The 27,785-nt window shown below is 37.5% G+C and overlaps 1 protein-coding gene across 2 annotated transcripts in view; it reads left to right on the plus strand.

Moving 5' to 3' along the window:
- The window catches only part of MTA3 (metastasis associated 1 family member 3), a 147,327-nt gene that overhangs the window by 102,734 nt on the left and 16,808 nt on the right, over positions 1-27,785 (plus strand). Inside the window, exons 15-19 of one of the 2 annotated variants that reach the window (XM_086745229.1) lie at positions 295-381; positions 5,476-5,622; positions 16,590-16,621; positions 24,060-24,214; positions 27,587-27,614. In XM_086745229.1, coding sequence (XP_086601355.1) covers positions 295-381; positions 5,476-5,622; positions 16,590-16,621; positions 24,060-24,214; positions 27,587-27,614 — 449 coding nt within the window. The remainder of the gene's footprint in view (positions 1-294; positions 382-5,475; positions 5,623-16,589; positions 16,622-24,059; positions 24,215-27,586; positions 27,615-27,785) is intronic. The other variant, XM_086745230.1, reaches the window with a different exon arrangement.

Raw genomic sequence — 27,785 nt, forward strand, 5'->3', positions numbered from 1 at the left:
GCCTTGCTGACTGTCTCCAAAAAAACTTTGTAAGCAAAAAAAATGCAATCAAATTTGTGTTAAAACTTGCATTAAGTAATAAAAAAATAATCATAACGTCACGTGCATGAATGAGGCCGTGGCCTGCCTTTAAATGTCCATCATTATTAGTGTTGATGAAAAAAAAAGAAGAATTTGCTAAAAGGAAAAAAGAAATTTGTGGTAAAAATGCAAGTCAGAAACTGGTTGGTGCATCCTAATTATATTTGTAATGGTAAAATACTTAAACTGAATTTTATTCTTTAAAATTCTCAGATGCAGATCGACATTGTGAACTTGCTGGAAATCCTCTGAAGATAAAAAGCACCAGAAAACCACTGTCATGTATCATTGGGTATTTAGGTGCGTATCTGCCTCCAGAGAATAACGAGCCAAATGAACGTTCAGTGTGTACTGATACGTAAAAATCCTATTTGCATACAATGAGAGATTTGTGCTTTTAGTTACAAGAAAATCATAGAGTTAATAAATTAGTAATAATTCTGGTCCGCTATCAGTTGCAAAACTGCATGATTGAACTTGCAGGATGTAGGCAGAAGGCCTTTTGTTACTGGTTTAAAATGACAGAGTGAAACCTGATGTAATTTAGAATCCGAAAAATAGTCTGGTAGTCCAAAATAAAATATAAGCGCTCAAAGGGGAGATACTCAGTGTGCTCAGTGCTGCTCTACTGTGCCCTTTGAATCTACCTTTAATACTCCTAGGTACTAAAGGAGTAGGAGAGTTGAGGAGGAGACCTCAGCCACATGAAGACACTGATCTTTTAATTTGATGACATAATTTTAAAAGATGCAATTAAATCTGTACTTAGGTTCATAACCAAGAGGACAGTGAGCTCACATAAGATAACAGGGAGAGGAGAAACTTTAGTAATTGTGATTCCTTATTAAAAACGTTAAAATCATCCTCTTTGCAAGGAACCATGACTGACTATTAAATATTTACACAGGCGTATGAGAGTTGAGATACCGCAGAGACTTCTTATTAATCCTCAAATGAATATAGAAATCAATCAGTTGATCAGAGAAGCAGTGAACAATTCTGCAGTGTATTAATTTTACAGAAGTGAAGCTGAGGGTAGAGCTCAGTCTAGATGTTTTACTCAGAACTTCAGTCAACGGGACTTTTTTTTTTTTTTTGGTACTAGAACAAAGTAAACAATAACCATCTCTTGACTTACTGAAATAGAAATCAGTTATTAATGTAGTTGAAAATGTTCTTCCAGAACATCAATTTTAACAAAATCCAATCTTCAGAAAACTGGATTATGAAGAATTAATGCCCACTCTCACTGAATTTTGATTCCTCCTGCCCTGGCGTTTAAGAAAAAAGCCAGCGATAATTTCCTACAGGCATCCCAGCTGTGTGCGTTGTGTGTGTTGTCATTCGAGTGAACGAGGAAAGGAGTGCTTTGATCGACTCAGTGGGGCTGTGGTTGTGAGGGGATGATTTGGCAGGAGACAGATGATTCATCCGGCTGATCCCACCTGTGCAGTCAAAAGAAGAAATGGCAGCATGTGTAATCCTAGAAGATACTGCATGTTTTTAGTGCCACATTATTTAGTCAGTGAGGGGTCATCTTGATACCTCTGGGAGCGTAAGTCTGTAAGTTTAACGGGAGTGAATGGATGACCAATGTCAGATAGTATTAAGTGTACTTAAGTGAAGGTTTTGTAGAAGATTAACAGTGCTAAAATACACCAGGTATCTGTAGAGTCTGCTTAGCATTTGAGTGTATGGGAAGTGAAGGTATCTTAGTACAGTTGGTGGTAAATAATATGTGTTGCAGTGATACGAAGTGTACCCAGTGTAGTTACGGACATGCATCTGAATTAGCTGTGTAAGGATGGCTAGAAAATGGCTTTTTGCTTGCCATCTTGCTTGGTGGGATTTTTAGTTTCGTTTGTGATGTTTGTTTGCGTGGTCCAGTGAATAAGTAATGCTTGCATTATTTTTCTGACAAAATGTAGTATTAACTATCATTTCATAGCTAACGCAGGAGGCATTTGTTTTCTTTTTGAAATTTCCTCTGTGCAGTTCCCACAGACATTTACTGTAATACAGGCAACTGTGTCTCCTGGGACACCACTGTTTTCAGCCCTGTTGGTAAGGCAGAGAGGATTTTGGTGCCCTGTACATCCTGGGTCATCGCTTCCCTTTATCTCTGTTCAGCTTCTTGGCTGCCAGTTCCACAGGTGAGGTAGGTGGAGTCCTGTCCTCTAGAGAGCTGAGGCTAATTCTCTGTAACCTCTTCAGTCACCACTGTGGTTACTGAACAGATCTCCTAAGGTGCACCCCTGGCTAACTGAATACCCTATATTGCCTCCTAGTTATGAGGAATCCAGGCTAACGTTTCCAGCTGAGATGCATGTTGCAGGGAGGAGAGAGAGGTGCACTGCTTAAGCACCTCTGGAATCCAGGATCCTTATTTAAGTGACTCAGTTGGAGACTTCGACTTTTTGGAATTTTTTTTTTTTTTTTTTTTAACCCTAGTGACATTAGCTGAAATGGGAGAAGTTTTTAGCATTGTTACTGCTATTTACTTGTTTGAGGCCGCAACTTGGTATTATAGAAAGGGGTTCCTAATATGTTGTTCAAGTATTACTCCTGTTTTATTTTTATTTCAGGAGTGGCCATACAATCTGAATCTGGCCAACTGGTTATTTGTTGTGTAGCTAAAGGGAGAATTTGGATTATTTGGATGTTACGGTTAGTTCTCCGACTTAGCAGAAGGTGCTGGTGGCTAGGAGATTTTCAGTGAAGTATTAGGCAGTAGAACAAGTGTAATAGCAGAAGGAATTAAAAGATCCCTAATTACTATTATTCCATAATGCAGTAATATGATGGGATGGTATAATTCAGGCAAAAACCCTGAAAGGCCTCATTACCTCTCTCCAGTGTGATGAAGCAGCAGTTAGAAAATGCATGCAAATATTTGAAGCAAGTCTTTATGTAGAGGATGAGAGTGTACAGTGTAAAGAGCCCACAGGAAGGACTCAATCCATTGAGAAGTGGTGCTGGCTGGCTAATTTGAAGTTGCTTTCTAGAACTTAAAAGGAGAGCTTGGTCTTGCTACCTTCCTTGAAGGCAGAAAGAGACAGGACAACCTTTGTGGTAAACTAACAGAGGATTAGTGGCCTCTAGACTGAAGAAAAGTCAAAAGAAAGAAGTGCTTCCTTCTTCAACTGTTCATCCTAAAAATATGAAATTACATCTCCTATATGCTGTAGATGGCAGGAGTTTACGAGTTCTCATATGTTGATCCAGCTGCTGGGATTATTGTGGATGCTGCTGGAGCTCTTTGACAAATAAGATAAAATTTTAGTGATATTAGACCTGAAAATTAATAATTTCCTTCAGAAAATTGGAACAGATTGCCAAATGAGTATTTTGGAATCCAAATTCCAATCATGTTCATTCAACAGTGCAAACCCTTCTATTTCAGTTTAAAGTTTTGCTTTAGCAATCAGTAGTGTTCATGCCATTAACCATGCCTCTGTTCCCATTTTAGTTAAAAAGCAAAATAGATATTTACTCTGTACAGCATGAAAAATGGGACATGCCATGAAATCTGCTGTGAGCTTGGTGTTCCTGAACTCTTTTACATGAAAAGCAGATGAGCACTGCAGTGAAAAGCTCTCATCTAAGTGGTGAAAAGATTGGCAACATCAAACTGGCCATGGCTCTGACCAAACCAGTGGTTAGCAATTAACAAAGTCTTTTCAAATGTGAAAATTGTTTGCGTTGTCTCCTCCTGATGTGCTGTTCCCAGTCCAGCCTGGCCCAAGTCACTGTGGCCATCCTGCTCCTTCCTGCTGGTTTGGATACTGACAAAACTGTTTGGCTGTCCTGTCTTTCTATTTCTGCCTTTTAAAGGTTATTGCAACTGTTACCACGGCAGCCGCAGCCTCCCCTGCAGCCCCAGACGGTTCCTTTTTGGGGTGGGTGGGTTTTGGTACCCGCGGGCTACGTGTGCAGGCTTGCTGTGGGAGTGAGAGCATCAGGCCGGGCAGGCGAGCGCTTGGATATCAGACTTCGTTGGCATTTCTGGAAGAGGAAAAATCTGCTCTTGGCAGTGGACTTTGACTTTATGCAATGGTTTTTATTTCTCCCATGTGACAGCCGTGAACAGCAGAGGCTGGAGGGTCTCCTGCTTGGGTACCTGGCCTCATTTTAGATTTAGTGTACTGCCAGCTTCTCTGCTTTATTTTATAAACAGAAAAGCAGAAGGAAGCACTCCTTAGGAGGTGCAAACCTGGGGTACAGAAGAGAAAATACTTAATTTTTGTCTTCTGATCTTACTCCCCCGGACAGTTGACTCTCCTGATCTGTCTCCCAGCCCCTCTCCCTCTCAGCCCAGAGGTCTCTTCTGCTGCGTGAGGAAATCGGGTGACGGCTGTAATCAGGCTGCACACGCCTCACAGCCTGCGCAGTGCCCTGCGGCTGTGTTGGAGGGACGGGGACCTGCCCTCGGGCGATCTGCCTTCCCTCACAAATTTGGATCTGTCCGAGGACATACGCAGCAGCGGCATTTTGTACCCAAATGTGTCATGGGAATAAGTTAATTGGTTCAGCAAATTCCTGGTGAAGGACAAGCAGATCTACTGAGGCTTCCTTTTGCCACTTTCATCTGGCAGATAACCGAGAAATTTCCATACGGCTGTATCAGCTCTTGGCAAACACAGCAGCTGCCCCCCTGAAGTGTGCTGGCCAGCTGCGTTTCACTGCCTCTTCCTCAACCTTTCTTCCTCCTCCAAAATAATTCTATTCTGTGAACTGTGTGAGATACTTGGGGTTATTTGAAACTCCCCAGTAATGATTCTATATGGGAGCCTGGCTGTAGCTGGTGCAGGTGCAGCCAGGTGCATTAAGACTCGGTGCAGTCTTAATGATTTTTGTGTTCCTGCTGCAGTTTTGGGGTAGTTTTAGCTTCAGAGCCCTGCTGTGGCTGGCTCCCTGTCTCTTGCACCTGATGACTTGTGTTTCGGAAGATCCCTTAAAGCTTCTTGTGACAGAAAATAGTGTAGCCTGAGGTATTGAGATGGTGTTCCTACAGTAAAATGCTTTTATTTGCTTGCTAGGAGATCTATAGGTGTGTAGCTCCGATACAAACCTCCAAAGGGCAGGAAAAGGTAAACACAGACCTGTTTCAGATTGATTTCTGTTATCTCTTCAATCTCTGAAATCCTTACACATCTACACCATTGAACTTGGGTGATGTAAAGTGAAGTAGATTTTTCTTATTTGGAGGAACTGTATGTATGAAGACTTGTACATGGATTGTTATTCAAGATCCTGTAAGCCCACTCATGATGAAGAAACTTAATTTCCTTTCACTGGAAATTTGAATGTAAATTTACTATGTTGAATAGCCTATTTTTATTTCTTTTTTCAAAATCAGGTATGTACAATCTCTCTCTCTTTTGTCTCAAACAGAGATTCACCCTGCAGTGAAACCCAATGTAATCAGGTCGACACCAAGCCTTCAAAGTCCAAGTGCAAAACGACTGCTTGCACCCTCCAATCACTCTTCGCTAAGTATTTTGGGAAAAAGAAACTACAGCCATCATAATGGTCTTGATGGTATGTGAAGGAATGTAAAAGGAATATTCTTTAGGTCTCTGAATTGCAAAACTTTCTGTGGACCTGAGTTGACATTAAATAAGGGGATATAGACTGGCAGAAATGTAAGATATGGATAGCATATTTACAGCACTAAGTTCTTAATGCAATGAATGGTGGCTCTTATTCATTGAACATGGATATATTAATGCAATCTCTTTCAAAAACTACTTTTACCATTTTTCCTACTAATCTTACATAAAAGAACAAGAGAAGAAACAAATTTGGTGAAGGCAGAGATGCAACAAATGCTTTATTTTGGCTTAATGCCATGCTTTTTTTGTTTGAACAAATATTTTGTAGAGATATGCAAGAGCTTTTGAATTACTCTGTGTGAAATTACTTGACATGTAGTTAAATTGCTGAGTACTGGACCTGCTAGTTTACAGCCAATCTCTTTGCTAGTATGTGAATTCTAAACATGGCTTAGTCTGGATTCTCAACGCTGTGATTGGTAATGGAGGGAAAACAGCTTTTGGCATCTTGCATCCCAAGACTGGTGTGAGAGTCAGCTAAAACAAGAGGTAGTCCTGGCTGTAAGGACTGGTGGAAGGTAGGAGCTCCTTAGAAAGCAACTGTCCCTGCACATACACCACTTGCAGAGGAGGAAGGAAAACGGGTGTCACAAGGGTACAGGAGAGGCCGTTCCTGTACATTGTGCAGCACCAGAGGTGATGTTTAAGCCTGGTGTATCCAGTGTCTTCATTACGGTATTGTGCAAATGGAGAGCGGATATGAAGCTGTGCAAAAAAAATTATGGAAATTTGTAGGTAAGGCTAACTTTTCTCAAATATTCTTTATTTTTTATTCTGAAAAGTGGCATGTGTATTACTGATTTTTTTTTTTTTAAAAAAAAAAAGTACCAAGAAGAAAGATTTTCAGCTGGAACTGTGAAGAGTTTTACTTCAGACCCAAATAAGAGGTAAATCCAGCAGGATGTCATTTGTTTGCACTGAAAAGAAATGCGTGAGCTCTCTTTTTGTGAGATGTAACTTCCATAAGCCCTTAGCTTATTTGTTCTGTAATTGAATAAGATTGTTGAGATTAGAAATCTGAAAGAAATTAGGCTGTGAAATAGACCATTCAGGACACGATCTGCAGAAAAGAGGTGATTGTTTTCACGCTTCACAGAGGAGGTTGAGGTAGAAATGTGAGGAACTCTTCTTTTAGACAAGCTAATAGAAATAGTATTCCAAATACAAGAAGAAAAACTTCATCTATTGTCCATCATCTTCCCATAATGATCAGGTTTTCCTGTCATTGCCAACGCTATTTGTATTTTGCAATGAAAATATCTATTTGTATTGGGTCTGACTGAGATGAAGTTAATTTTCCCCATAGCAGCCATCATAGGGCTGTGCTTTGTAGCTAGAAAGGTGTTGGCAACACACCAGTGTTTTGGCCACAGCTCAGCGGTGCTCCTGCAACGTCAAGGCTGTCTCTCCAACTTTTCTTCCTCACCGGGAGGCTGGAGGTGGGCAAGATTTTGGGAGGGGACACAGCCAGGACAGCTGACCCAAACTGACCAGAGAGATATTCCATACCATATGACATCCGCTCAGCAATAAAAGTGAAGAGAAAGGAGGAGGGGAGGGGGTCATTTGTTATTACGATGTTTGTCTTTCGGAGCAACCACTACACATACTGAAGCCCTACTTCCCAGGAAGTGTCTGGACATCACCTGCTGATAGGAAGTAGAGAATAAATATTTTGTTGTCCTTTGCTTCTGTGTGTGACCTTTGATTTTGCTTTTATTAAACTGCCTTTATCTTGACCCGTGAGGTTTTTTTTTTTTTCCCATCTTATTTTCTCCCCCTCACCTCCATCCTGCTGAGGAGGGGAATGATAGAGCGGCTTGGTAGACACCTGGTATCCAGCCAAGGCCAACCCACCACACTGCTGTACATTTAATAATACCTTGACAGAAATCACTACATACTTTGACAAAAAGTGGATATTTACACAGGGGAGAGGATCACTTGGACCTCTGCTCAGTGTGCAAAAAGCCATTACACAGTAGGCCAATCACATGCATGGCAACAATGGTGGTGGTCAGTAGACGAAGATGGTGACCATGTGACCTTTACTTGGATAAAAAGATGATGCTGTTAATTAGCATTGCCATAAATGCTGAATTTCCACTGTGACTTTTGAGTGTGAAGTTCTGCAGGGGTGGTCTGATCATTTCTGCATGGGAATGTGAGTGAATGCTGTTTCTCCCCCCCTCACCGGGACTGGACTCTTCATATGAGCTTTGAATGATGGATGGCGTTCATCTGGAAATAAAGGTGACATTACATTTCTACTGCAGAGAAGGCTGTAGCAATAAGTTCAAGGTAAATTTTATTATGTCCCTATAAGGAGGCATGGTTGGAAGTCTTTAAGATTTTCTTCTACTTAGTATGGATATTCTTTTCAAAATGAAGAGTTTATAGAACCAGTCATTAGTTTGTATCAAACAGTCAGCTAATTGTGTTAAGGCAATTTGCACAAAATAACATCTAATTTGAAAAATTAATATTGAGAACTGTAAGTCATTGTTTAGGAGATAATTATTTCTGCTTATCTATTTTCTTTGAAAACATAACTTGCAAATTGTAAATATTTGTAAATAATTGAAATCTGTATTTTGTTAGTGTAAAAACTACTATTTTAGTGTTTAAAAATGGCTATTTTGGTTCTTATCTTAGCCCTGCTCTCTAATTGAAAGCCTGCAAAAGGTAAATAAAATGCAAAGAAAAAGCAAGAAGCCAGTACTAATGATGCTTAGCAGCACAGGTCCTCTGTTCCTTTTGACTTAAAACCGATTACCTTGAATATTTACCATTTAACCCCCTCTCTGGTTATAGGTAAATACCAAATACATTTTCAGGCCGTGATTTATACAGCTTCTTTTCAGTATGCAGCAAAACTCAGTGACCAGATCAACCTGGGAAATGATGGTTTCTGTGTAATTGCACTGAACACGGTGTACTGTTTGTGCAATGAAAGGTTTGGCCAACCTCTAGAGCTTTTTGTGTTACTATAAATGTACTAAAAAGCATTTTTTGGTTCCAAAATACTTTTGATGATTTCAGGGTCTATTGCATTGTATCAATTAACAGCATCCAAAAAGCCAGCTATGGAGATTATATATCCTGCCTTTCAAGGCAGGCTTTGATGAAATCAACAAACAAAACGGAGGCTTGTATTAAGTTTTATCTCTTGCTGTTTTCATAATCTTAATGTTATTGGCATAGAAATGTCTGCATGTTCAGGTTTGCTTTTTTCCAACAGTATTAGAAATTTGTTGTAAAGAAGCCATATAAATATGTTTACTTAAGTTATACAATAGTTTACAGTGTTCAAGTCAACGTCACTTAGACTTGTGTAAATACATATTTAGATTGCTATATTTAAAGTCAGTCTTACTGCCTAGGTGAGTTGAGTGCCATATTTTGACAGAATTTGTTATAAACAAAATAATAATTATTGGCGCAGAAATAAAGCGATGTAATATGGAAATGGCACTTCTTTGTGCCTGTGTCGGGGAAGATTATGAGAAACATTGTTAATATTTAGTTTAATGCTTTTAAGAGTAATAAACAAGAACATGGTTAGTATTTCTTAGGGAGGTATTATATTGGTTTGAGTCTTGATTTTGGCCAATGCAGCACAAGTTTTGCTTTAATTTTTTTCACAGATGCACCTCCAGCAAGTGCCTGGAGCAACTGATAGGAGTGAGGGAATCTGTCATTTCTGACTACTGTTGCTCGATCTTTATCAAGAATGATGAGGGAGCTCATTTATCTCTTCATAAATGGTGGGATTTGTGCCCTGACACCTTGCTATTAACTGATCTGAGTGTCAGTCATTGGTGGCTGAGGGATGTAGTTGTAGCTGTATGCAGGAACCCGTGTATAAGGCATAGGCATAAATAAAATTGCACTGCTTAAGCATTCTGTATTGTAACCAGACAGACAGAAGATCTTGTAGCTGTTTGTATCCTTCATTGTAGGAGGAAGACTTTTTCTTGATGGTCTTAGAAAGGTGTTTTACCTTTTAATTTTTGAATAACAGCAAATCTTGCATTCCGTAGGATGAAATGAAAAATGCCAGAAAGTGTTTCCATTCTGGAAAAAAAATCATAGTACCTTGGGAAATTTTCCTGTAATATGCATGCTGGTGCTTTCAACTATTCTGAGATGCAGAATTTCCATTGCTGCTGAAAAGAAAGTCAGCATAAGATGCTTAGATGTTTCTCAGCAGTGAAGACAATCTCTTTCAAATGGAAAAACTCTGTCTTCAGAAAATCACGATGTTGCAGAATGTTAGGTGTATCCAGTTTTGTGACTGGAACTGATGATGGGAAGATTTAGGTGTGACTGTAAAGCGCTTTGTAGATGTTTTGAATCTGATCTTTAAATTACAGTGTCTGAAGTTATTCCAAGCAATTACTTTCACCCACAAGCTGCTTAACTGTGAGCAACAGTACATCTAAGTAGTTGCGTTTCACGTCAGGCTATTGTTTTGGCAGGGTGAGTAATGATAATTTTCCATGTGATACTTGGAAAGATCAGGTAAAGGTATTTCACATGAGTACAATCTCTGTCAACTGGCAGGCATTTCCTTATTTTTACATGCATCAGAACTGGAATATCCACAGGATGCCCAAGACCTTAACGTCACTAATGAGGTACAGAAATCAGTCTGTGCGCATTGATAGTGTTTTCTTGACTTGTGGGCAGAAATAAGAGAGCTGGTTGTTCATAGCTGAAGAGACTTTAATCAACAGCCATGATCCTCCTTCTCTCTTCCCCTGCCCAGACCTTTAATGCTGTATTTCAGGCTGAGGTGTTCTGATACCTTCAAGAGGATTCTTTCAAGCAGTCAGTTTCTGTTCCTGAATATACTGAAGTATGTAGCTGTTTCTGAGAACAAGACAACAATTTTTGGGTCCATTTTCCTTGCAACTCGCACATCTCTGGCACAGCAGGGCGAGAAAGTGACATGAACAAATGTCAAAGGGAGAAAGACCTCAAAAAAATGTACCTTCTCTCTTCGATGCTATTTTGGTCAATCCTTCTCTCTGTGCTGATGACTAATAGTGTTGGCTATTGAGGAGATAAGCAAGGAAGAAAGGCTTATATTTCACTTCTGTTTTTCCATGGGGAACTTGAGACTCTTCTTTGACAAACACATGAAAATATAAGCAGCCTAACTGGACTGGAGCCTTTCCTGCCCCAAATTTTCTTGAAACAGAGAAAACAATTCTAATACATGCTTCATCATAATTAACTGCACATAACTCTTACGTGGAAATACATTAGAGGGAAGGAATTTTTACTGTAGGGTGGAATTTCTCAGCAGAGGGAGGGTTTTTTTGTTTTTTTTTTTTCTCAAAGGTGTCTGATCATTGTTTTCACAATACAATTTTTCAGTAGAAATGGAGATGTTCTACTGTGGTGGCAGACTTGCAGCATGAACTGCATCCCAAAAAAAAAATCTGTCAACCCATTACTTTAAAAAATAAAACCCTAAGTTTTCTCTTACATGTTAATAAACTAGAAACCTTCCTACATTATTATAAACCTGATTTCACATACCAATGATGTCCAACTGAAAGAGAAGAAATGAGATGTGATAAACAAGCTACTATGTGAATCCTTTTTTGCCATTCTTCAAGGCTGAAACACAAAGGATGATTAATGTTGAATTGTGTATACCCACTTTTCCCAAAAGAGAGAAACAAAAGTTACGTATTGTTCCACAGTCAACTTTTCCTCTGAAATTTACTTTAGGCATGTGTGTTCTAACTTTAGTCCTTGGTATAGCCAGCAAATGTTTTGAAATACTTGGCTTAGAGATCTCTTACTGAAATGTGTGCACTGATATTGATGGAAGTGCGAGCATGGAAAGTAGATCTCACTGGAAAAATTGATGTTGTACTACTGTCATTTGCTGGAGAGAAAGAGGACTATGAAAAGGGTGTTTATGACTCTTGGTTATTTCCCAACATATATTACTCATAGCATTTATTTATGTCATGATATGAAATGCTTTTATGGTAAAAGCCTTGTCATGCCTTTCTAGACAAAGGCATTAAAGCCATCTCTGACCCTCAAGAGATTAACACAACCTTTTTACCTTTAGCTTTTGTGCTTGCACAGGAGTAGTCTATTTTAAGTGTCCAATTGGAAGTAATCATTTTAAATATTTAGTAGAAAAATAAGGTTCTCTAAAGCTTGCATTTCTGTGGTTAGTATATTCATTTATTTTTGTAGGGGTACAAATGGTGATACTGGAGATGATGAACTAATGACAACATCCAGAGCCCAGATTATACTGTACCTGGAAAATTATGCAGTCCTTAATTATGCCAGGGTGTTAATGCTGACATAGTCAATCATTTGTAGAAATAAGCTACTACATCTCGTTTTTGCACATCTGAAGCCTTTTTTTTTCTTTTCTATTTAAATTTTTGAATTTTAAACTAATGTTTTCCCTTCAGTTCATTTACAATGAGTTGATGATTCCCCCATCCCCACTTTGGTCTTCATTCCTCCTACCCCAGTAATGCAAATGATGATGTGACTTAACATGAAAAATAATTGGCAAGGAGAAAAATAATTAAATCTGTGCCATTTTTGTCTGAAAAAGTTAGAGAAGTATTTTTTCCAGAATTTCTTGAAGTTGATAAAATTATTTCTTATCTTAAAATGATCAATGTGCAGTCATCATTTGCCTACACTGAATTCACATTACAATTATCTCCCAAGTATTTGAGGTTCTTTGACTATAAATAAAAGAACAATCTTCCATTCTGTGTCCAAAGACTGCTCAAATTGGAGAGTATTTTTTCAGTGGGTAAAGGTAAGCAAAGTCACTTTTCTATGATGAATTTGGTTACAGGAGGACTTGGGAGGAGCAAACCCGTTTTTGCAAACCTATGTTTCCTTGAATTTCTTCTGAGAAGGGAGTGTTCCTAAGCATTAGCAGAGCATATCACTGCGTTGTGGGTTTTAAAAATATAAACAGTGATTGCTTTTGTTTTGCAAAAGTCAAAATATGATATCCATTCAGCTGTTGTTCTCAGGCCTATTGTATCTTCTGAAATGTGAGCAATTTCCAAGGGTGGAAGTACACTAGAGATTGAATAGGGAATTTTGACTTTTTTTTTTTTTTTTTTTTTTTTTTTGGCTTTTATTTCCTTTCTCTCAAAAGTGTATCTTTGGACTTTCAAGGCTCCTTTGCCTACATTCGATTTAAAGAAAAACAAACCCACAGAACTAGAATCGCGGTCATGCTTTGATACACCACTTTGAGTGTGTCAGACATTGCTTACCTTTTGTTGTGCTAAGGAAACAAATACTTATGAAAAGCTTATAGCATCGTGTCTCTGTGTTCAGTGGTGTAGCACCTGCTTCTGATAGCGCTGGTCACAGCAGGGGTTAGAAAGAGCAAGCTATGTGGGATCACAGATGGAGGAAAGGGCACTTCACAGTGAACTGCCCCATTTTTGCTGCTGAATCGGTGTTTCTTTTTTTTGTGTGTACAGGTAACAAGTAGGCATGAAATTGCAGTAACACTGGCTTTTCTAACTGGCAGAATAAATCAGCTGTTAAAACAGCAAACAATAAGAACAACACTATAATTAAGTTAGCATTTAAAACACAATGCAGATAACCAGAACCTAATTCCTGGAATCACTGCTTTCCCCTTGTGTTATTTTAAAGAATTACGGTTGCAGAAAGAGAACCCTGTCTATTGGATAACAGAATTAGCAGCGTATTACCACATGAATTACGTGTTCTGGATTCGAGATCTGGAGTTCATACTTAAAGTGCTTCTGTGTATGATTACTGTCAAGTAGGTTGATTATTTTTTGTAAGCTGTGATTGCAGAGCAATAGTTCTTAACAATTTTAGTACATAATACAATAGGGAAGGCACTTTCAGAAAGTGCTTAGGCAGTGTAACTGGAAAAATCGTGCCTCTGGGGAAAATGCTTTGTGATAATTTTGTACTTTTTTGTGCTTTTTGCTTTTCTCATCTGTATGTTGTTTCTCCAGTATTTTGGATTTCTATCTTGGGAGACTAAGGGTTTTCCTCAAACTAATTCTTAGTATGATTCTAAGACATATATATATTTAATAATACTTTTGAAATAACACTTAATGTCACTTGTTCCATTGCTACAAACTCACAGGAAAAAAACCCAATTATGTTTGGTTACTTAAAATATTCATAACCCAAGTGGAGAAGAAATAATGCAAGTCTTCCTTTCTTGGGTTATTTTATTAGGTGGTCCATCCTGAGTGAAAAGATTCTTTATAGGCTTATGCACGACGATCAGCTGAGAGTGTTACTAGGACTAAACACCTCTGCTTGTCTGTCTTTATGGCTAAATGACGTTATCTTGAAGCATATTTATTTTGGAAGGTTTAGAAAAGGGCACCTTTCAGCCACTAGTGTTGCTGACGACCCCATTAGTATGAAAGAGAAAGGTGAATATCAGATAACTAAGTTTCCAATCAGCAGACCGACTAAAGAATAGCACATATAAAGACGACATATGAACAGCTGTTTAACAGCCTCCAGGTACGTTCAGCCGCTCCTCAGTTCCCTTTAGGGAGATATTCTCTCTCACACTCAGTTGTCTGTGGCACTGAGAGGGTGACTGAGTATTTTGGGACAATCGTGGCTAAGCGTAGTTTTAATAGATTTAGCATATAAACCTGTGCCAAAGGCATAGCACCTCTGAGGAAGAGTGAAGATTTTATTACTGTAGTATCTGAGTATAAAAAGTATAGGTTTTTGTTCGTTCAACCTGATCTTTTTGGGGGTGACTGAAAGGGCTGTGTAGTGTATCTTCTCTATATTTCAAGAATGAAGAAGCCCCATCCTTTTTGTTTAACCTGATAATTCTGCTTAAGTTGAGGATTCCTCAGGAACTGCAGTTGTGCTCTTGAAGATAAGCTGTGGGTTGGTTTTTTTCTTTTTGTTTTTGTTTGTTTGTTTGTTTTTTTATTTCTGCTTATAAATGCTTATAAAGTGCTTATAAATGGAGCGAGTCTTTGTCTCAAGAGTTACTCAAGTGGTTGTACCTCAATGAATGCAGTCTTTGAATTTTCTCAGGAACATTCAGGTCCTAAATGTTACTTCACTGGGATGTCAAAAAAATAAATAAGCTTCTAATCACAAAAATAACTTTACTGTGAAGATAAACATTTAAAAGATGACAGAGTTCTTCACTCTATTGTGATCTTCTCTTACTTTGTAACAGTGCCGAATATATTCAGGTGTTAGGAAACAGTAGACTGTTACAGTATTTGATTTTTATACTACCAGTTTCAAACTTGCCTGGAGGACTGGTGACCTAAATCTATTTTTATATATGATAATTTTTGTGTGGAAAAAAAGAGGGGAAAAGAGGTCTGAGAGAGTAGCTTACAACTAAAATATAGGTGGCTTTATGTAGGTTTTCATATTACTGAACCTTTATCAATGGGAAATTATTGATACCTGTATTGATATATATATATATATCTCCTCATGTAGTTAGATTTGATGAAGGATGAAAACTTGTACAAATGTAAATGTAAACTACATACAGCAATTACTGCTGAATATTGAATTAAAGTTGCTAAACAGTTTAAGATGTTTAAAATGGCTTTTCTTTGTTTCTATCAGTGATTGAACTGTACTCTCAGATTGGTTAAGATGACACCAGTCTGAGAGTGTAATTACCATTTTTTTTTCAGAAAGAGATGTGCAGCTGTTCTTTTTCATGTCCTTTTAATCTCTTTAATACTGTTTTTAACAATAACAAAACCTCTGGAGAATTCTTTGTGTAAAGTGATTCCTGTTGGGACCCCCATAAGTATCGCAATTTGTAACCAGAGCAAGAATAACCGACCCATTGTAATTATTGTACATTTATGTCTCTTGCAGAATTGAGACTCTGCTGATTCACTTCATGCAGAATTGTGTACACTTTACCCAGAACTGCATGTAGTGTTGCTAAATGTCTCTTCCTTAAGAACTCTGTGTACTACAGCTGATATGATGTCTTACGCAAATTTTTGAGCAAGTCTATGAGGTTGCCAGTAGCATCATCTTGCATCTTATAGATCAACAGGAAATTTTCTTGCAGTTGTTTTAACTGGTTAGGTGGATGTTTAGTTACTGAAGTTATACTGCTCCAAAAAAGAACACAGCTGTAATATGAAAACTGTAGTGTTTTAAAGCCAAAGAGGATGAGATTTCTGTCCTTGGGGGGGAAAAAAAGAGCAAATGTAGTTTAATTTAAACAGTAGGGTGAAATCTATGTTAGCTGTTGGCATAGCAGTGGTTCTTCAGTAATTTTATATAAATATAACCATGACTTCAGTTGATTGACTCTCCTATATTTATTGGTTAGGAGAGAATAATTAAGATTTCTGGATGTTGCACTTCTCAGTATACTTTATCAATTTCAAACTGACAATCCATCTCAAAATTCTCAGAAAAAGGATTGTCTACTTTTATAAAGCTTTTTAAAATAAGAATAAGTAATAGAATTACGCTGATACTATTTGTATTTTTTTTCTGCAGAGCTAATCCTCCACATTAAATGATGCCATAAGTTAAAAGCAAAATGAAAAAAAAACCATTTCTTGAAACATGAATTATGAATTAGCTACATTTTTATGTTTTCTTGCAGAAGAGGATAATTAAGCAAAAAGAATGAGTGCAGTTAACAGTGTACTATAGTGTGTCATATATTTTCAGGACCAATGATGATTCTCATGCTTGTTTCATGAGAAATCTTTCCAATCTCTGCATTTCTGGTATGGTCATTCTTTTAGCTGAACAGTAGCATCTTAGCCTTCAGGGTAAGCATCAGAAAATACAGCTTTTATGGGTAAAGACAATACTGTAATATGCTGTGGTTCTTTTGTTTTCCAGAATCATCCAGCCATACAACAAGAACAATAATGGTGAGTATAGAGAAGATTAAAGGTATCGAACTGTCTATAGATACATTTTTCCTTTGAAAACAAAGTGGATATAGTAGTACCCTAAGCCATTGGCATGCTTTCTTATAAAATCCAGTATTAATTTAGAGATCAAATTAGTCTGTCTGCCATCGTATTTCCTGGAAAATCTTGGAAAAAATGTGAGGTTGAATAGCTTAAGAAGTACCAGTGCTGTCAGTTTGAATAGGTGAAAAATCCAGTTAAAATTCTGTGTCTTACGTGTTTAAGTGATTTTTGATTATGTCAAATTAATGTTGATAAAATCTCTTGCATTCTATGTGTATCACATGTGTCAGAGCATATTTAGAGTTTAAAACATAAGCAAGTAATTTCTTGCATCACATTGCTGTGAGGCTGGCTTCTAACTTTACCTTGGGTTTGATTGTTTGAGTTCTGGAAATGGAGAAATTTTTAAACAGACAGGTACATCTTCAAAAATTAAATTTACAAAGTTTTATGCATAAAAATGTCATGGATTTAGTGTCTGTCATGGGTTTGTTATAGGGTGAGAAATTTTATCAATCTTCATCTGTTTCAAATTCCTAATGAAAGTTTGATAAGGACTGAACAAAATTTTGCATAAAGAAAGCCTTTTTCTGACTGGGCATGATTCATGCATATCCTGTAGATATTTGAAGGAAGGGGCATCTAGTTTTGGAAAAAGACCAATTTTTGAGGTGAGTTTTGAAATTTTAGAGTAAAACCCAACAAAAGCTTGTTTGTTTTAATTCCTATAGTTTTCAGGGTGTGCCTTCAAGTTTATTAGTTCTTCTATATATACGGCATTTGTGGGACGTGTAAATTCACACACAGATACTTGATTCAACAGAGGACAAAGGGTAAATTTAATTCGTTGCCTTTCTATCAATAGTCATTAATAGCCCAGTGCAAATGGATAACAAATAGGTAAGGATTACAGATCACAAAATTTCAAAATAGTAGATATGTATCTGGAAAAAGTGATGCTTTCTACTGGATGTGACATAATCCTTCTTTGTAATTATTTTGGTTTAAATAGACCCATTTCAAAATAAGACGCTTAGAGTTATTTAACCATATTCCTCTGCTATAAAATTTTGGAAGAGATTTAAATTTTTTTTTCAATATGTCTTCTGCATAGGTTTCAGGAAAAGAGATAGAGGTTAATGCTGAAGCTGGTGAAAACTTTACTCTTCATTTCCCTTTATTTTTTGTCCTATTAATTTTACTCTGAAGATAACACATTCTGTCAGTCTCTCTTTTCCATTAATGTATCAAAACAGCTCTCAAAACTGACCCAAAGAAATGGGAGTTTTGCCTATATGAATGTATCTTCCCACCAAAACATGGTCAAACTTTAAAGAGATAAGAGAAAGGTTTCTAAATAACTTGTATTCTTCAGGTTCCTGTGTTGTGAACCTCTGCAGACCTCTCTGCTGACAACTCAGACCTCTCAGACTAATGTTCTGCAGTCAGTGTGCAGTAATTGTCCATGGCACTTAAATAAAAGTGCAATTAAAAATACGTATTCTGTTTAGTGTGAAAAGGTTATAACAATATGTCCGCTCTTCTCTGCAATTAAAGCATAACTGAATGTGTAAGAGAAGATCTTTTTGCTCTCCAATGAGTAGGTAGAATATGTCAGTAAATCCAGAAAATATCCTGTTTCTTCTGCTAGAAACATGAGATTAGCTCTTCAACACAGGCATAGTAAAGCAACACTGCTGACATCCATTTTTGAATGACTACTGCAATAAGCAATTAGTCTGAAATAAAGTCCCCTTTTTCTGACTGATTATGGTTAATATTGTAACAGATAAAAAGTTAAAGCATGATCTTTAGTCAATCAGAATGTGAGAGAGAGAGCAGTAAATCTGTATACTGCCTCGCATGCTCTGATGTAAAAAAACTTTTGTCTTACAAGGTGCAGTTCTTGAACTCCTTTTAACTTGCATTTATAGGTGGTAGAATAATGGAATAAGGCATTAAATCGGATCTTGTCTCTGAAGATTCAGGTTTATGTTAAAATCAAAGCCAATGAGGAACAGAGTGTACTTTGCTAAGGAAAAAGTGGTGCAATTTTTCTGAAAACATTACAAGAATTCTTCTTATTTGAATACAATGATGGCTCCCTATTTTTTGTTTCAGATTTTTGTTCATAAAAATTTAAAAAAATAGAAAAATTTTCAAGGGTCTGGGGAGGGGGAGAGGGGACTGTCTGTTTTAACTGTAAAACAACTTTCCTCTTATTCTGTGGATAGACACCTAGGTTAGTCTTTCATCACTGATTTACTGATTTCTATAAATAAATATTTACTTTAAAATGCTGCTTTTAAAGACACAGTTTATTCAGCTTTTGTGTAACTTCCATGAAATACAGAGGCTATAAGCATTGTAGTATTTTAGCCCAGACGCTTTGGAAAAGTCAACTGTTGTCTTTTTTTTTTTTTCCCCCCTCCTTTTTTTCCTCTTGCACAGAAATGTCTTTGATTTGGATTTTCAGCATTACATCTATTCTAAGTGTTTTGTGAAACGTTTGATAGCAAATCATAAGGTTCAAAAGTAATACTTGCGTTGACTATTTGGTTAATTTATTTTATATGATCTGTTTGAAAACCTTTTTTCTTTAATAGCCTTCAGGTTTCTTAAATGAAATTCCTTACCCAAAATGAATATCTGCCTGCATGCTAGTATCAAGATTTGCAACTCCATCCTGTGTGGAGACTGTATTTTGTAATTTTTGCATTCATCTCAAATCTCTATGAATAAATAAACTAAAAGAGCCCCAAACCTTGATGCTTATTAGAGGTATAATGCCTTTGCAGAGAACAACACTTCAGGTGTGGCAAAACAGAATAAATATTTGATTTAAACTTAACATAATTCTACACTTGTTTTACACTATATCCTGTATAATTAGGTTGATGTAAAATATATTGAACCAATTAGTATGGATTACTACCGATCATCTGAGCGTGCCTGATGTCTTCTAGTGATTTTTTTTTTTTTTTTTTTCTCCAGGTAGTGACTTCTTTGGTTCTGCTTGATTTGAATTGATTTTTTTGTTTAAAGATGCAACAAAAAAAATTTAAAATGCTAATTTTAGGCAATAGGAATTTTAAATTTCTTTCTTTTTGAAAGAATTGGGGAAAACATAAGAGATGGTAGTTCAAGTCCACTTAGGAATTTATGATAATGTAGTTAAACATTCTTTGAGCCACAGCATAAACGTGCAGCATTAGTTGAATGTTCACTTATAATGCCAGTTGGTGTTCTGTATTTATTTCAAAGCTGGATGTCTTTTCAGAATCTTCAGTGGCTCTCAGTGAATAAATGCTCAGCCACTTATATACCAGTGCAATTTGAGAAACTTATAGACAAGAACCTTGATTGTGATTTGGAATCTGAATCCCATTTCTGAATTTGTACATGATTCACCTTTTGACTTTCCAACATGCATCTTAATATCCTTGTGCTTGAAATTCCTCTGGGAGCTAGTGAGGATAGGAGACTTACCCTCCATAATAAAGATGCTATATTAAGTTGCCACTTTAATATAAGGTGTTTGTGGAGTATCTTTTTGGGTGTCTTTGGAATAGTATCCAAACTTTGTTGGACTGGTAGCTGCCACTACAGCACGCATCATGGGTACGGTGATGCTATACGGCGAATTCCTGTTTCCCAGACACAGCAAAGCCTTATGCCTAGCACACCTTGTATTGAAAGAGGTGGATTTACAGTTAAGCAACTGATTGAATTAATAACTCTGTGCCGCTGCTTCCAGAGGATCTGACAGAGAGAAACGCATTCTTATGTAGCTTCTTCATAAAAGGGACTGTTGGATTCATTGAACATTGGAGGTGTCTCGGTTGCCTGATGGGAAATGAATATTTGTGTATGCAAATGTGAAATCCATGCCCCTGCCAGGTGAGTTTTGATGAGCAGCACTTGCAAGCAGCTCTCAAAAATCCAACTGTGCACCAGCCTGGGAGAGAAGGACCCGAGAAGAGTATCCCCAGAGAAATGCTTTAGCAGGGGACAAGTGAAGCTGTGAAGACACTATAAGAAACGGTCTTCCCATAAACTCCGCCTTGTTGAAGACCTTGAAAAGACTGCCTTTGGTCTCAGAGGTCTCTGAGGATGTGTCCAGTTTGCAGCATGGAGACTTCCTGTTTGGCAGGTGAAACTCTTACCAGAGATAACTTGGTGCTGACTTAAATATTTGTGTTCTTTATTGCGTGTGACATTGCCTGAACCAGAGCTCCCCTAGCCTAGTGAGGTTTTTCTTTCAAGCACACGCAAAGATAGGTTTTCTCATTACGCCTTTTGAGTGTGGAGCAGTTTTGTCCTTGAGGTACAAGAGATCTCAATGAATGTATGCAGGTTGAGGGGAGGAAAAACTTGGGAGAAAGGAGTCCCTCAGCAGGGAGGAGGATTTGTCCACCATGCAGTTAGCAAACTCTGGGTACAGCCCCTGCTGCTCGCATGCTGTGGTGTGATCGGCCACTGGAATGCGGACTCTTCATACCAGCGGTTTTGTTGCAGACTCACAGCACAGCTGGTTAGTGATGTACACAGCCAAAATCAAAATGCTGGCTGCTAACTGCGCACAGCAGCATTGCAATGAAATTATTGGAGCTTTCTGCGTGCGGTGTTTTTGAATGAAAAATCATTCTGCCTGGTAGCACAGGTAATATTCCTGAGGCTTTCATAACCTTTCTAGTGTAACTGTGTGCTAGAGGGGGAAAATGTAAAATCATAATAGTAGTTTTAAAAAAAGTATTTAACAAGTACTTTGTATGGAAGTTCATTTTGCTCTTGGTGTTGATATTAGTATGACAGTGGCATTGAATGCTCATTTTTAAACACCGTGGTAAATATATATTTTTGAGAGGAACTAATGAACTGATTTTCTACTCAAGAACTTCAATTGTTTAGATTAACTAGAAATTAAAGATAATGTGGTCCCTAGCACAGATGGGAGAACAATGATCTTATTTTCTTGTATCCTTAAGTAAAATGTAATTAATTTCTTCAAATAGCCTGAAAGAACTGGAGGAGAAGGAAATAAAAGAGAAAATTCTAACCAATATGAATTATGCAACAGAAATGAGATTATATTGTAACCCTTGCACCATTTTCTCTAATGTTATCTCTTGCCTGGTATAAGAGTTTGGGTCTAATAAAAGTAGATAAAGCAGAAGTTCAGAATTGGTAATGACATCTGTCTCTGCCAGGGGAAAAAATATTATGAAAAAAATACATACTTTTTTCATCAGGCTAAACTGTTCTTCAGAGTTTATAGGAAATACACTTTGTGTATCTTGTATGTTTCCTGAACATTTTTTGCCTGTGAATGTTGTCTTGAGAAAAGGAAACATTCAGTTGTGTATTCGAAAGGAGCCTGGGAAAAGATGTAAGCCATTGTATTTGATAACTTAAACCCATGTCTAATTGGGGAAGCACAGCAAAAAAATTGCCATTTGAGCCCTTGAGTGTTCCTCTGTAACATACGGCACTGCCCATTGCCAGATAAAAATAATTACCATGAAATCTGATGTATAGCAGTGTTTTCCATGCACGAATTCTTACTCACTTCTTGAGCGCTATTTACTTTGTACACTAAGATATCATCAGTTAAGTACCGTTATGAATTTTTAATTTCGTCCAAATGATGTATTTTATCTTGAATTTATTCTAAATAATAGCTGAATTATTTCTAGTAGCATGTCCTTTAGTTCTTCCTCCCCACCAAAGCCAATACAAAAAAAAAAATGTGAAAGCCAAACTGCAGTCTAGACACTGAATGAAAAAAATGGAAAAAATCAGGTAAATATTTAGAGGGAATACAGAGACAGATTTTCAGCCTTATGTGCAACAACAACTAAATTCACTAGAAACCCTGTTTGTCTCTAAGACAAAGGAAAATAGTTTAGCTCTAAGAGTTGTATGTGACTCACTCAAACTTGATGTCTTGTTGCTCTTTTTGTTGTTTGGTTTTGTTATATCATATCTAAAGTACCATAGAAGAGATTGTTCAGTTATTTGCACTAAAATAATGAACACTGGAATTTTTCATCGAGTGCATAAAATTTGTCTTACTGGAGGGAGCAAATGGTGTGGATCAGGGTGTGTTGAAAGTTGTGGCATAATGTGAATATAATGCATTGAATAAGAGTGTAAGAACCGTGCAGAAGAAACAGGGCTGCTCTTTATTATTTTTGGCTGTTACTTTTTTATGACATGATTTAAGAGATCGGTTTTGTGTTCTGTTCTGCTCGTCTTTGTGGATGCTACCAGCCCCCTCCTTACTCAATGACTGTGAAATTGATCCCCTAATTAGAGAGTACTCCTGTGAATGTGCAGCATTTTGTAATATTCCTAAAATGTGCACAAATGGTATCAGTAATGTAGAAGACCGGTATTATTTCACCAAGAAAATAGTACTTCTTCCTAAGAAAACATGATGCTGAATCCATGTGAGAGAAAGTAAGCAAACTTTCATTTTTGTATAATGTCTTCTATCATATCTGTTATAATCAAATAGTGTTATTAGTTATCCTGCTGATAATCAATTATGTGGGAAACAAGATTCAGATTTGCAAGATTAATTTATTTGTCATGAGATGTTCTTCCAAAATATTACCTATAGGTGACATAGAAAACATTATTTTCACTCTCTCCTTTTCATATATCAGAAGGCAGCTTCTCTCATTAGATCTGAGTAGCTGCACAATTATTCCAGGTAAAGGTTTAGTATTCCAGGTAAAGGTTTAGTGGAAAACTCATGCATCGTTTTATGTTTAATGTTATCCGTATTAAAATGAATGCAGGCATATTGCAGTCGGCTTTAATATACAATGACTGGTGAGTAAACCTATAAACCATGGCACCAGCAAGCTGATATAAACCTTTGTTATCCTGCTTCCATTTAGGTTAGCAGCAGGACCAAACCACTTATCTTATGCAGTGACTTTTATTTAAAAAGACAGACAGGCAGAGTAAGGACTTATGAAAAGAGAAGTATGGATTTTTAAAAATTAGATTAATGCCATACTTGGATGAAAAAAAAGTGTATCTCATTGGTTGGGGTACTAGGGTTTTGCTCAGAAAATGTGACTTCTCTCCTAAAATCAACAGGTTTCTGTTGCAGAACTGCTTAGTTCATGGCATTGATTCATGCCTCAATCTCTCTTTGTATAAAATGGTATTAGCAATAGTTAATTTAGTTTTTAAAGAGCTTTAAGACCTGTGATTAAAATGTGCACAGAGTATTATCTGACCCCCAGGTACTGCTTGAGGAAGACTAGCTGGTTTTTTTTAAGAAAGGTGCTGTGTATAGCCTGGCCTTTACAGCAGAATTAGTTAACAATTATGCTTATTCTCAGGCAAATACCTTTCCCTTTTATTATGATTTCAGCATGCTGCTCCCCATGTTCATATGACTAATGGTAAGGCCTTGCAAGCCCGTGCAAGTGCCATTAAGACAAGCACCATTCCAGTGATCAAGAGACAGAGGCAAAATTGGCTTGATGCTTCAGATGATGGTTTCTTTATAGCTACAGAAGAGACCAGGTAAGAGAAATGAAATCTAAGCAGGGAACAAGGCTTCACTGCATACGTGTTACTGATCCACTATTTGAATAACAGTTTTTTGACATTATTGTTTGAGGTTGCATTACAGTAAAGAGCAATGTTACATTAAAACATATAGTTGACTTTGCATCTCTTGCATACTGATATTATCAGTATTTCACTAATACGACTTATTCAGTCAGGCCTGCTTCTTTGTGGCAAAGATTAGAACTTTTAAATTGCTACTAATTGTAGTTCATATACAACGAAGTTTAAGGCACCTCTGATCATTCAGCAAAATGTAAATGCATCCACGATGTAGGTTACACTCTAAGATTTTCAGAACTTGAAAAATATATAGCAGATATACAGAAATATACAGCAGATAGCATCTTTTCCAGGCTAGAAATTTATTTCCTTTAAAAGCAACTAAGATTATAATCTTTTTTAGTCTTTCATTTACAGATTAATTGGTAAAATTTAATGAGCTTTTGCTTTTCCTAATAGAGCTTGATGTCACAGAAGAGTCGCTAGTTTTCTGGGGACCTCTGTTCTTTTCTTTCCCTGTTAAGATCTGGCCATTACCTGATTTAATTCAGACTAAGACAATAAGTTAGTCTGGTTTTGTAAGCAGTAGCTGCTGGGCCTGTTACTTAAAAACCTTTAAAATCTTGCTTAAGCAAGGGGATTATTACAGCAAGTAACATCAGTCTTCTTGTTACTTCTGTGATTATTTCACCAGCCTAGAAAAGCTGGTAGTTGAACAAAAATGTAGGTAATTAAATGAGGAAAAAGAAAGAACATATGTAAATATAGAGCTAACCAAGGAAAATGTGCATATTAAGCCCAGTTTATGGTAGGTTTAGCTAGGGAAGTCAAAATACTAGTATGTGACAATTTGGTGATTATTTCAAGATCAATTAAATATGGCACTTCATTTTTTCCTTTTGTATGAGGAGTGCGACAATTCAGAGAGCTCTTAGAGAGCTCTTAGGCTTCTGATGTCTAGCCCAGAGTAATAGCATTCACTGTTTTTGAGAGCTGCTTGATGCAAAGAGCTTAGCACTATCAGTCTAATTTCCAGTGATTATACCCTCCAAATGAGACTGGTAACCTTTCGAAGTTTTAGGATTTTCAAATTTTTTTTCAATTATTATAGAGAAGTGCCTGTCAAAGGACTAGATGAGTCCTACACTGACAGCGTTTGTCTCTCCCCACTGATCTCAGAGGTAGCCCAGACAACTGGCATAGACTAGATGTTGAAATTCTGGGTGATTGAACTATGGTGTGATGAATCCTGCCTTTGCAGAACACTCATCCGTGATAGCCCTGCCTGTTCCCATCCTAGGAAATCGCCCTCCGCACTCCCATGGCTGCAGACACTGTACCTGTGCCCAGCAGCAGGGCAGGCCTTGCACTGTGTCCCCGTCCGCACCCACGGTGGTGGTAAACGAGGGACTTAGTCCTCAGGACTCCGCATCTGCTGCTCTTCTCCAAATCTTAAAAGTTTAAAGAGTAACATTTGAAATCTCCTGGTGTGGGGACCATAGGGCAGTTAGACCTCACTGATAGTCCCTCAGACAAGGAGTGACCTGAATATGTCGTCCTGTGTTATGCTGGCTGGCACAGAAGAAGTGCAGCAGGGAATGATGGAGGACTGGCGTGGGTTGAGCCTCCCAGTACAGCCGTTCCCAGTCCAGCCAGAGCTGACCCCGTACGTACAGTGCCGGTACATATTCGTGCACCTTCCTTCTGTGCTAGCAACACACAAGGAGTAATAGTGCCCCACTCACGTTAATCTTCAAAACTATAGCTAATGGAGACAGCAACATATTATCTTTTGAAAATCTGTTTCACATAAGATCTGTTGCTTCTCTCTCACAGAGCTTTTTTTTTTTTTTTTTTTGGAAGCAGTTGGAAAGCAGTTTCCTCCCCTGTTGTGTATCAGTATCTGTACATCTAGGGTAGAATAGCAGCGTAATTCCCATTTGTATTCCACTCTCTCCAAGCCCACAGGCCTCTGAGAAGCTGGGCTGCACATAAGCAGGGTGCTAAGGCCCAGCTAGTTTGGGGAAGGGACAGAGTGAGTTTGCATCTACCTACATATGAGTGCCATGAATGACTCACCCATAGGAATTTATTGATTGATCTATATCTATACATAGAGATCCCCTTCCTGAATACCTACCAGCATGCGCAGTGAATTTTACCAATAAATATAGAGATCTCCAGTTTTGCTGTTTCATCTGTAGTGACAGCCCGCACACTCCGTTCAAAAACCTTCCTGATGCCTGTGTAAGTCCAGCTCGCTTGGGGTTTCCACACTGCTATTCATTCACAGGCTCAAAGCAGGGCTTAATCTAGGCAGAAAAGTAGGTGGCAGTTCAAGAATACTTACCTTCACATTACATCCTGATTTTATGTTGACCTTTGGATTTAACATTTTTGTATTTTCCTTTGTTCTTACCTTTTTTTAAATTGAAAATGAATTCTCATCCCCTACTGCAAAATAACTTGCTCAATATTTTATTCTAAAGTGCAAATCTGTTTACAACAATTCATTGAAAAATCAATCTTTAAAGAGCTTTACGTTTATCACTGCTCATCGAAGGAGACTCCTTATTTATTTTTAATATACTTAGATATTAGCTGCTAGGATTCTCCTAGCATTAGATGCATGCTTTAGAATCAGCCAAAAGCCTTATAACTAGAAAATAATTTTATTCAGGACATCGTACTAAATCACCTTCACTGTAAGGAAGCTTTTTGGGTTTTATTTTCCTTTTGTTGACTAGCTGTAATATAGATTCTTTTGTGGGCGCTGTTAGAGGTTAATGCAGAAAATGACTATATTGTGTGAAATTAAATTCTTTATACTGAATCACCACTCTGGGAGTTAAATAATAATTGAAAAAATGAGACAGTTCATATTATGGTCTCCAGAAGTTTAATAAAAAAATGTAATATATCAGCTTAATATCTGTTGAGTTATATGAGACATAATAATAATAATAATAATACTCTATGAATAAAATTAGTAGTATAGCTGTTGGATGTCAAGGGAAATGTAACTGTTGATTAAAACTTTTCTTACCAGTTCTAGGTATGCAGTGTGCATACAGTTCCTATACACATGCTCTGTCCAGAACAGAATGCATATGCATGCTAATGATCACACTTGTATAGGGACAGCTAAAACACTGTGTGGAAAATGAAATTTTTCTTTTCAGCATTTGCATTAGAAAAAATGTGTGGAAATGTTTGGCTGAATGAGTTATAGCAGCAGATTCCATATGCTTTCCCTTCGTGGGCCAAAAAGCATATTTGCATATAGAACTGCAGTTGAATGACTCGATGCTTGTTTCCTTTCAGTGCTGAAGCAGTTAGAAACCTTCTCACGGTAAGTGCAACTCCATTGGGAATGAGTTAACTGCAACTGCTAAAATTAGAACGTGATCTTTAGCTGTTACCGGCAAACATTGCTGCTTCCTTTTTCGCTGCTGAAATGATTTGAGAGGCATCCCTGTGGCAGCATTATATAGGCAATTTTCATATTCGTCACTTCATGTTC

This window comes from Chlamydotis macqueenii, chromosome 3, assembly GCF_036417535.1.
Source record: "Chlamydotis macqueenii isolate bChlMac1 chromosome 3, bChlMac1.mat, whole genome shotgun sequence".
NCBI classification, from domain to species: domain Eukaryota; kingdom Metazoa; phylum Chordata; class Aves; order Otidiformes; family Otididae; genus Chlamydotis; species Chlamydotis macqueenii.